This window comes from Xyrauchen texanus, chromosome 4 (assembly GCF_025860055.1).
Source record: "Xyrauchen texanus isolate HMW12.3.18 chromosome 4, RBS_HiC_50CHRs, whole genome shotgun sequence".
In the NCBI taxonomy this organism is placed as follows: domain Eukaryota; kingdom Metazoa; phylum Chordata; class Actinopteri; order Cypriniformes; family Catostomidae; genus Xyrauchen; species Xyrauchen texanus.
The window spans coordinates 41,550,520-41,562,854 of NC_068279.1; the positions used below are offsets into that span (position 1 = coordinate 41,550,520).

The 12,335-nt window shown below is 37.9% G+C and overlaps 1 protein-coding gene across 2 annotated transcripts in view; it reads right to left on the reverse strand.

The window, feature by feature from the left end:
- Positions 1-4,265: 4,265 nt before the first annotated feature.
- Positions 4,266-12,335, reverse strand: part of LOC127639104 (AP-1 complex subunit beta-1-like) — a 65,143-nt gene continuing 57,073 nt past the window's right edge. For both annotated transcript variants that reach the window (XM_052120953.1, XM_052120963.1), the window contains one exon: positions 4,266-5,487. In XM_052120953.1, the coding sequence (XP_051976913.1) occupies positions 5,413-5,487 (75 nt within the window). In that variant the 3' untranslated portion in view covers positions 4,266-5,412. The remainder of the gene's footprint in view (positions 5,488-12,335) is intronic.

Genomic DNA, 12,335 nt, shown 5'->3' on the forward strand with positions numbered 1-12,335 from the left:
GCACACTTTAGGCCCCTTAGTGCCAATTGGGCATCGTTTAAATGCCACGGCCTACCTGAGCATTGTTTCTGACCATGTCCATCCCTTTATGGCCACCATGTACCCATCCTCTGATGGCTACTTCCAGCAGGATAATGCACCATGTCACAAAGCTCGAATCATTTCAAATTGGTTTCTTGAACATGACAATGAGTTCACTGTACTAAAATGGCCCCCACAGTCACCAGATCTCAACCCAATAGAGCATCTTTGGGATGTGGTGGAACGGGAGCTTTGTGCCTTGGATGTGCATCCCACAAATCTCCATCAACTGCAAGATGCTATCCTATCAATATGGGCCAACATTTATAATGAATGCTTTCAGCACCTTGTTGAATCAATGCCACGTAGAATTAAGGCAGTTCTGAAGGCGAAAAGGGGTCAAAAACAGTATTAGTATGGTGTTCCTAATAATCCTTTAGGTGAGTGTATATATATATATATATACAGGGTTGGAAAGTAATGGAATGCATGTATTACATATTTAAAATACAAAATATAAGTAACTGTATTCCACTACAGTTACAATTTATGTAATTGGTCATTAGAATACAGTTACATTCAAAAAGTATTTTGATTACAGAAGAGATTACTTTGCATTTCATTGTCATTTGTTTCATTTAATATTTAGTCCTTTCAGATGGAAAACATTTATACATATAAATGATGTGATCCAAAGTGCATTTGAACAGCGGTGAAACACTTTTTTATGATGTGTTACATTCATACGAGCAGACAGAGAAGTTTGAAGTTGAGCAGAATAAATATAAATAAATCTTGTGTAAATTATCAGCTTTACACTAAACTAAAATGCTATTTCTAGCCATTTTACATGCACATGTTACCAGACACGATCATATTTTTACTATCAAGAAAATTTATGTTGGATCATAATTGTTAAGACCTTTGATATTAGAGCAAAAATCATATTCTTGATGATAATTTTTGTATTATTTTCCTGTAAAAATATCAAAAAATTCTTAAAACAAGATCAATTTGGATTTATCTTGTCTTAGAAATAACACTGCATATGATATTCAGGTTTTTCAGAGAATGTATTTTTAACATGTGTATTTTGTCTTACTGTACTGACAGATTGTTTTACTTTTAATTTACTATATCACAATTCCAGTGGGTCAGAAGTTTATATACAATTTGTTGGTATTTGGTAGCATTGCCATTAAATTGTTTAACTTGGGTCAAATATTTTGGGTAGCGTTCCTCAAGCTTCTCACAATAAGTTGCTGGAAATCTGGCTCATTCCTCCAGACAGAACTGGTGTAACTGAGTCAGGTTTGTAGACCTCCTTGCTCGACCATGCTTTTTCAGTTCTGCACACAAATTTTGATTGAGGTCGGGGCTTTGTGATGCCCACTCCAATACCTTGACTTTGTTGCCCTTAAGCCATTTTGACACAACTTTGGAGGTATACTTGGGGACATTGTCAATTTGGAAGACCCATTTATGGCCGAGCTTTAACATCATGGCTGAAGTCTTGAGATGTTGCTTCAACATATCCACAAAATTTTCCTTCCTCATGATTCCATCTATTTTGTGAAGTGCACCAGTCCATCCTTCAGCAGAGCACCCCCAAAACATGATGCTGCCACCCCATGCTTCATGGTTGGGATGGTGTTCTTTGGCTTGCAAGCCACACCCTTTATCCTCCAAATATATCAATGTCATTATGGTCCATTTTTGTTTCATTAGACCAGAGGTAATTTCTCCAGAAAGTAAGATCTTTGTCCCCATGTGCACTTGCAAACTGTAGTCGGGCTCTTTTTATGGTGGTTTTGGATGCTGTGGCTTCTTCCTCACTGAGCAGCCTTTCAGGTTATATCGATATAGGACTTGTTATACTGTGGATATAGATACTTGTCTGCCTGTTTCCACCAGCATCTTCACAAGGTCCTTTGCTGTTGTTTTGGGATTGATTTGCACTTTTCACACCAAACTACGTTCATCTCAAGGAGACAGAATGTGTCTCTTTCCTGAGCTATATGATGGCTGAGTGGTCCCATGGTGTTTATACTTGCATATTGTTTGTATAGATAAACATGGTACATTCAGGCATTTGGAAATTGCTTCTAAAGTTGAACCAGATTTGTGGAGGTCCCCAATTGTTTTTCTGAGGTCTTGGTTGATTTCTTTGGATTTTCCTATGATGTCAAGCAAAGAGGCTGAGTTTGAACAGTATGTCTTAAAATACATCCACAAGTGCACCTCCAATTAAGTTCACCTCCTATCCGAAGCTAATTGTCTAAAGGCTTGACATAATTTTCTGGAATTTTCCAAGCTGCTTAAAGTCACAGTTATCTTAGTGTATTTAAACCTCTGACCCACTGGAATTGTGATATAGTCAAATAAAAGTTAGGCAATCTGTCTGTAAACAATTATTGAAAAAATATGTGTCATGCACAAAGTAGATGTCCTAAACGACTTGCCAAAACTATAGTTTGCTAATATCTTTTATTTATTTATTTTTTCTCCCCAATTTGGAATGCCCAATTCCCAATGCGCTCTAAGTCCTATTGGTGGCGTAGTGACTTGCCTCAATCCGGGTGGCGGAGGATGAATCTCAGTTGCCTCCGCGTTTGAGACTGTGAATCCGTGTATCTTATCACATGGCTTGTTGAGCGTGTTACAGTGGAAACATAGCATGTGTGGAGGCTTCACGCTATTCTCTGCAGCATCCTCGCACAACTCACCACGCGCCCCACAGAGAGCAAGAACCACACATTACAGCGCCAACGAGGAGGTTACCCCATGTGACTCTACCCACCCTAGCAACCAGGCCAATTTGCTTAGGAGACATGGCTGGAGTCACTCAGCACACCCTGGATTCGAAACTCACAACTCCAGGGGTGGTATTCAGCGTTTTTACTCACTGAGCTACCCAGGCCCCCCTAGTTTGCTAACCTAAGTGTATGTAAAACTCTTGACTTCAAATGTATATATATATATATATACGCAGTCCTGTGCAAAAGTCTTAGGCACATATGATTTTCATAAAAGCATTTGTCTTAATATGGTTATTTATATCTTCAGCTTTAGTGTGTCAATTTAAAATATAAATGATAGTCTCCCAAATATTACTTTTGCAAATAGAAATGATTAGAATAAAAGAACAGGGAGCCCTGCAACATATGTCATGGCCCCCACAAAGCCCCCCACTGAACATTGTGTCAGTCTGAGATTACATATAGAGACAGAAGTAATTGAGACAGCCTAAATTGATAGAAGAACTGTGGTGAATTCTCCAAGAAGCTTTGAACATCCTATCTGCCAGCAACCAAGAAAAACTGTATCCAGGTGTACCAAGGAGAATTGGGGCTGTATTGATTTAGCTTTTTTTATGTTTACTGGACTTTGTATGACGTTAATTGATAAAGGAATACTATTTAGGGCAATATTTTTGAAGACATCCTCACTATGCACCATTTTTCACTAGTGCCTAAAACTTTTGCACAGTACTGTATGTATATATATATATGTATATATATATATATATATATATATATATATATATATATGCACACGTTCGTCAGATGTCTACATCTCTCTCTCTCACTAACTGGCATCTCCGGCTCCACCTCTTTATCCCTCTCCCAGCTGATTGGGGTAATTCAGCACCAGGTGTTCAACCTTACGGCCCGGCCATGCCCTCCTCGTCACAACATGTTAACATGATTTGGTGTGATAAAATCACTTACTAACCTTATCTGTGTAAAGTTATATCTAATTTTACAACTTCGTCAGGTTTTCCTAACGCTGTAAATTCTAAAACTCTTTAAATTAAACAGAAATTGGCCCCATTCACTTTCATTGTAAGTGCCTCACTGTTTTTTTTTTTTAAGGTTATCAACATTTTGCCACAAATGCTGTCAGATGAGCTTAACTTGTATCATAACCAAAATATTGCTTTTAAAAACACCAGCATGCACTTAACGAGAAAAAAAAACTGATGTGCAGGAAACAGAAGATGATGATTGTGCATGACAAATATCAGGATGCTGTGTCTGTGTGGTGTGAAAGCTGTTCAGTATTCAGTACGAGCACTTTTGCACACCTAAATGATTACGACACAAGACCAGAGCCTGCGTCACCTCCAGCGCACAGCTGATCTCACAGACACACACATCATATGCTAAGGGCAGGGACATTAAAATAGAAACTACTTGTCAGTAAAACACTGGTATCAATGAAGTGTATATTGAAGGTGAAGGTTTACTGGGTGTGTTGAAGGCATACACAGCTGACTTTATTTTCAATTATTTTGAACAATTCATAGTTCAAACCTAGAGGGAATTTATTAGTTCATATGCACTATGATCACATCAGCAATATAATAAAAAATAATAGATGGCAATCATTGAAACAAAACACACAAATATAAAGATTAAATGTACTAATAGGTGGGTTCATATTTCTGCTTCATATACAGTGAAGTGTTCTACTGGCAGACGTTTATTGGACACTGCTTAAATGCAGGTTCACAGGCACATTAGCATCTATGGCAACAAATATTTAAGTTCACATTTAGTCACCAGCACCACCATGAAGACTAATCATGACGTTTTAGGAAAACCAAGCAGAAAATGCTCAAATCAACAGGAGACAAAACTATATAAGTCATAGTGCAGTACTGCACTAAACCTCTGAGAAAACATCCTACTTTTACAAGCACAATATATCACATTTTAATGGAACCCATCAGGGAATTAATATTAGTTGAACCACCTACATAAGACTGATATAAAATAAGTTTGGAATATTTTTCTTTACCATCACATTAAACTGATCGACACCTATTTGAAGAATGTATGACAATAGATGGAGTTAATTCAATTATTTTTGAGAAATACAAAATATAGTGGTATTCGAGTGGTTACCATTAAAACATCCAAAGAACCTACATATCACATTTCCAGAAGTACCTTTAAGTCAGACATTTTGCTACGTTCTCATCCAGCCTGAAGACATGTAAGCTCAATGATGTATAATTATTCAAATTGTACACTTTTTTCCCCCCACTGAAACAATCTAATAGGAAAATACAGGGCATGTGTAGGCACAGGTGAAGCACTGACAAAATAACACGTATACAATTAAAGTGAAAAACATATAATTGCACTGACACTGTGCACCAAAATTTCCTTCTACACTTTTTCAACATCAAGACATTTGCCTAGAACAGAACATGTAGTTGATTCTCACATAATGGGCACAGTGGAATAAACTTGTACCTAAAGATGGACTGAATACAATGGCAAAAACTTTGCTGGAAAACTGGATCCTGGATGATGGGAATGGTGGTGGCTGGCTGGGGGGAGGGGACATATAGGTACAGGGCGCAGAGAAGGATAGAGACCTTCAGTTCTTCAGAATGGCATCATACATCTGGTACACATATTGAGACACCTCTGGAGCCCTGCATTTCAGAGAGAGCTAAAAAGAGAGATAGAAAAAAAAATTTAAAAATAATTGTGGAGTCCTCTGATAAAAATGTACAAGGAGCTTTAAATGAAGCTAGAAAAATAAAGAGAATGAAAAATTATAAGTGTTACAGTGCAATGTTCCCACCTAGACCGAGGCAGACTCAAAAATGTGTGAAGAAGCTATAAATATATATTCAATTAGAGCTTAATTTCAACTGGAGACAATTTGCATGTCCACTGATTTTCATAAATGTACACTTGATTCTGAATTTTCTGATTGATGGCTGCTCATTTAGAATCATTAATTCAATGGTCATTCTCAGTCAATTAGAAAACTGTAAGTTGACATTTCTTGAGCTAAACGTCTGTACTTACAGAAGTGAGAAGTGTTTTGAACATAAGGGCACGTGTGAGCTCAAGTGTGAAATGTCCACAGAGGGGCGGAAAAAGCAAGATGTAAAATAATTGTTTTTAGTTGTAAATTAAGTAATACAGTGCAGAGGAATACACATTTTATGAACTCTAACCCCAACCCTAAACAACCATCAGTGGAGTAAAAATTATTGCTCTCAATTGATTAAGATTTTTAATCCAATCTATTACATGATATGCTGATTAATTAATAAAATTAATTGCAATTAGTTGCATGTGTATAAATATTTGCTGAGAAAGGCTCTCAAATAATAATAATTCAATTTGTATTGATTAAATAATTATACATTATTTTAATTACAAATAAAAATATATATCATAAAAATAATAATTCAGATAATTAAAAAGCATAACATTATTGTGGCAGACCTGTAAAGCATTGATAAGTCAAAACTCAGCAAAATGGGACTGATGTCAGGGTAGTGGAACGTTCGAAAGCAACATGCCGACTTGCTGTGTGATCATGTTGGGTCCTTCGGGTATTTGGGGGTAATCTTTCCTACTTTTGTTTAGTTACTCTATAACATGAAACCCCCTCAAAGAGGCAATAGTCTATTAAAGACATAAACGGTTTTAGATGATTTTTAAGTTTTATATAATTTCTTGGTAAAGAATGGCATTGTAAAAAAGCTTGTTTTTAAATGTCACTATATTCTGACTGATCTGAGAAATGTAAAGCAGTGAATATCTCTCCAACTGAATGCACTGAACAATCCTTGAACCTCCAATAATATAATCCCATGTAAAGCAGGGCTTTTATTGGTTACCTCTGCCTGAAGAATGTGTTTCTAGAAGTCTCTACTTTTGGCAGACAAAAGCACTCCATCATTGGCGGTTAGGTCAAACCCCGCTGGATTCCATTTATCATCTGTTCAGATCAGAGCCAGATGCTGCCAGAATATTGAGGGCTGCAGTCTCATTAAAAATCAATTGTCTGAGATCAGGTTGTGTTTCTGATCAGACTGAGCTGAACTGGCCTCAGGGGGCCGCATTCAATCAAGCTCTGAGCAGATGCCTTTGGAATAACTGAGAGAAGTCAACTGCTAACCAACAGACTGATCTATATAGAAGCTTTTTAATTTACCCACCAACATTGTAACTGAAAGTTAAATATAGCTAATTATCTGCAATAGTGTGCACATTCTCTCTTAAATGTTAATGCATACACAAATTCCTGCCTGTTAGGACTGGGCGATATAACTTAAAAAGTATTGGGGGAATTCACTAAAAATGAATTGGGCTTGTAACAGTGTACTTTGAGACTGTACATATACAAATAAAAGGAGAAAAAAAGATAAGGATGCCCATTCCACCCTTAATCATCATCAAAGTTCTGTTGTAAAAGGAAGTGTGCAGCCAAATTCTCATTCTTCTCACAAGCAAAGTAGGCCTGTATAACGAGTCCTTCTGGGAATCCCCAGGACATCATCCCAATACTGGGATCCAGACACCTGAAGTATCTCTTTAACATGTCAAAAATACTTTTTACTACACTGGGCATTTGATCAATTGTGGGGAGTCACATGACCACCAGTTTGAACAGTGAGCTCTGCACACTTTACTAGTTTTAATACTTTTTATGTCCTAAACCAGTGAGATTCGATAAACACTGATATTAATAATGCTTTTAAAGAATCTTGATCTCTATAGTTCCACACCTTCCTCGGCTGATGAAGTTATTAGAAACTTTATGGAATCATTAAAACTCCCTTAACTGATGACTGAGCAAAAAAAAATTCTTTATTCTGATCTTGGAGGAACTTGGCGAGGTAATTAAGGCCTTCAGGCAAGGCTCCAGGGCCAGACAGCTTTGCTGCAGAATTTTTTAGATCTTATGCTACAGAACTGGCTCCACTTTTGTTAGAAGTTTATACGGAATCATTAAAGATTGGAAAGCTTCCGCCAACCATGACACAAGCCTGGAACAGTCTGATTCTTAAAAAGGACAAAGATCCAAGCGACTATAAGAGTTACCGTCCAATTTCCCTCATTTAGCTAAACATAAAAATATTCTATCAAACCGATTAATTTATGACATCTCTTATACATATAGATCAGGTGGAGTTTATTTGGGCATTTCATCAATATCATGTGGTCATCATTTCATGTGAAATATATGGGTTTTGGAATAATTTTATTGGATGGATTAGGTTAATTTATAGACACCCGGAAACGGCGGTATATACAAATGGATTAATTTCAGATTATTTTACTCTGGATGCCCTCTTTCTCCATTATTGTTCTGTTTTGCCCTGGAACCATTAGCAGCCACGATAAGAAAGGAAGATGATTTTCCAGGGGTGGTGGTGGGAGGTATAGTGTTTCTGATCAGACTGAGCTGAACTGGCCTCAGGGGGCCGCATTCAATCAAGCTCTGAGCAGATGCCTTTGGAATAACTGAGAGAAGTCAACTGCTAACCAACAGATTGATCTATATAGAAGCCTTTTAATTTACCCACCAACATTCTAACTGAAAGTTAAATATAGCGAATTATCTGCAATAGTGTGCACATTCTCTCTTAAATGTAAATGCATACACAAATTACTGGGAATTCACTAAAAATGAATTGGGCTTGTAACAGTGTACTTTGGGACTGTACATATACAAATAAAAGGAGAAAAAAAGATAAGGATGCCCATTCCACCCTTAATCATCATCAAAGTTCTGTTGTAAAAGGAAGTGTGCAGCCAAATTCTCATTCTTCTCACAAGCAAAGTAGGCCTGTACAACGAGTCCTTCTGGGAATCCCCGGGACATCATCCCAATACTGGGATCCAGACACCTGAAGTATCTCTTTAACATGTCAAAAATACTTTTTACTACACTGGACATTTGATCAATTGTGGGGAGTCACATGACCACCAGTTTGAACAGTGAGCTCTGCACACTTTACTAGTTTTAATACTTTTTATGTCCTAAACCAGTGAGATTCGATAAACACTGATTATTAACTGTTCTAGTAAGACAACATGTCAAAGAATTTAAAATCCTTGGGCTCTGGAGACATTAAAAGACACTTTTCGTGCTCAAGTTGACACCCTGACAATGCCGTGGAACAGGGAGCCGATTTGGCTGGAGAAGTGAAGGAAATTTGACGAGAACGTGTCGGCAATGCTGACGAAGGGCATTGCTGACTTGGAGGATCTTGCTGTAATACGTCGATCAATCACTGCCACTGAGACAAAATTCACTGAGGTGGTTACAAGAGTGGGGGTTGTCGAGAAACGGATAGATTATCTGGAGTCATCTGAGAATTATTGGAATTAGCTGCTAATCCGCTAGCGACCAAGGTGGATTTGGAGCACGTCTGGGAGAAGTTGGAAGACTTGGAGAATCGTAACCGGCGGAATAACTTCAGAATTGTTGGAATTCCTGAGGCCAAAGAAGGTCAGGATATGGTGAAATTCCCAGACAGGCTCTTTCAAAGTCTGCTCGACATAACAGGCCATAAGATGGAAATCGAGCGAGCTCATAGGTTTCTGGCTCGGCGATCCGCTGAGGGAAACATTTCTGAGATCATCCGAAAAAGATGAAAGATGTGAGGCAAGGAGAAAAGGAAGGCTTTCTTGGAAGAACCACAGCATTTTCTCAGACTTTGAGAATTCGTCAAGGAATGCAAGAAACTCTTACCATCAACAGAAGTTCATTTTGCACTGATGTTCCTAGCCAAATTGAGAATAGATGGCTGTTAAGTATTTACATGTCCCCAGCAAGCAATGTCCTTCATAAAGTCAGTGGTCTGAGTAAATTATTTTGTGGTACTCACATTGCAGCCAAGTGGACCGACACACTGAACATCCAATTTATCATCCGAGGAAGCTGATTGTTTGTGAGTGTGGCTTTTTTGTTTCTTTTTAAACTGGTTTCACCTAGCTATATTCACTGGCTATATATATATAAAGCAGAGAGTGTTTTTTCTACCATTCCCCATGAAATCTGCTGGAGGTGAAATATTTACCTTGACTATTGATATTAATAATGCTTTTAAAGAATCTTGATCTCTATAGTTCCACACCTTCCTCGGCTGATGAAGTTATTAGAAACTTTATGGAATCATTAAAACTCCCTTAACTGACGACTGAGCAAAAAAAAAATTCTTTATTCTGATCTTGGAGGAACTTGGCGAGGTAATTAAGGCCTTTAGGCAAGGCTCCAGGGCCAGACAGCTTTGCTGCAGAATTTTTTAGATCTTATGCTACAGAACTGGCTTCACTTTTGTTAGAAGTTTATACGGAATCATTAAAGATTGGAAAGCTTCCGCCAACCATGACACAAGCCTGGAACAGTCTGATTCTTAAAAAGGACAAAGATCCAAGCGAATAAAAAATAAGCACATAAAAAATTGGGTCCTAACCAGTGTCCCGATTGGAAAACAAATCGGTTTAAGGGGATGGAAGTCAGGTGGAGCACCCCCATTTCAGGAGTGGTGCTCAGAGATGGGGAGGGAGGCTGCTTTCGAAGAAGGGTCATCTAGGAGACTGGGGAATTTGGACTGGTTTGTGGGGAAATGTGGCATATATCTGGCGTTTTTGGAGGGCTCTCTGGGAGGGGTAGTGGAGAGAGAGGTGTAGTGATTAGTGTGTGTGTGTGTATATATATATATATATATATATATATATATATATATATATATATATATAATGGAGGGGGGTAATATTGGGGGTTAAGTATTGATTCTGTTTGTATATGTTTTGCTTTTCTTTGCTTAACATATGAATCAATAAAAAAGTTAATTACAATTGTTTTTTGTTGATAAATTGCAACTGGCGTGATCGTTAAAAAAATTTGCACAAACATCTGTAAATAAAAATACAGTTTACCACCTGCTTTCCTCAGGCGGTAATAGCGCAAGGCTCTACTGAGGCTAATTTAGTCAGTCAGTCAGTCACTTTTATTTATATAGCACATTTAAAAACAACAACTGCTGACCAAAGTGCTTTATAATATAACAAAGAAATAAAATAAATTGCATTACAAAACTCATAAAAACACAAGGAACAAAATCACATAGACAAGACAACAAAAGTAACACTGCTGCTTTTGTTTATTTCCATAATCTATAGAAAATAAATAGGTTATAAGAAGAGATTTAAAACCTTCAAATGTTGGACAGGACCTTATATGGAGAGGCAGATTATTCCAAAGCCGTGGGGTTGCAACTGAGAAAGCACGATCACCCTTCAATTTTAGGTGTGACCTGGGGACATTCAACTGCAAGCTATTTGATGACCATAAAGGTCTAGAAGTCTGATATTGAGATGGAAGATCAGAAATATAATGAGGTACCAGACCATGCGTGCCCTTATAAACAATCAATAAAACTGAATTGAATTCAATACTGAACAGGAAGCCAGTGGAGTGAAGCCAGCCCTGGAGAGATAATTCCTCTTTTTTTGGTTCCAGTCAGAAGCCTAGCAGCAGCATTCTTAACAAGTTGAAGGTGTGAAAGAGAATACTGAAAAATTCCCAGGTAAAGTGCAGTGCAATAATCAAGTCTAGATGAAATAAAAGCTTGTATCACAGTTTCCAAGTCCCTCCCTGTATGACAGAAATGATTTTAATAGTCCTAAGTTGCTTTTGACAACAGAAATTATTTGTTTATTGAATTTTAGGGCTGAATCAAAGATAACCAAGTTTCTAGCAGGGCTGGACTGGTAATCTGGCATACCGGCATATTCCCGGTGGGCCGACACACTTTGGGGCCGATTGGGGCTGACTGGCCATCGGAAGAACTGAGCGAATTAAAATGGACCGAATGGGCTGCAATAAGCTAAAATGAGCCGCCACGTTATGCAGAACTGACCAAAAAAACTGCGCCGCGATATGCAGAAAAGGACAGCACCCCCACAAAAATAGTACTCAAAGGGAGCATATATAAAGAGAATTGGACTGGGCCTAAAATGGAGCCTCGTGGAACCCCAGAGGAATTATGCACAGAAGGTGAAGAGAAATTCCCAATCTCAACTAAGAAAGTTAAGCACATTGCCCTGAACCCCAACCCACTGCTGTAGACATTTCATAAGGATAGCGTGGCTAATAGTGTCAAATGCCGCACTAAGATCTAGCAGAACTAGGATGGCACACTTCCCAGAATCATCAGACAGTAATAAGTAATTTGACACTTTAAGGAGAGCAGACTCCATGCTGTGATCTAAAGCCAGACTTTATTTATCAGACAGATATTTATCTAAAATGCCATTTTCCTTTAAGAAAGAAAATGAAAAAAAAAAAAAAAAAAAAGACTTTCTCCAGTACTTTAGAAAAAAAAAGACAAGGAGGGACAACGTCCATTAAGCAGGAAGTGGATTTCATATTCAGGACAGAGTCTACCAACTGAGGGAGTTATACAGGCTTTAGTTAGATTTAGTTAGAAGGGATGGTTAACTCAAAAACATCTAATGCAGGGGGAAAGATGCTAGACATAT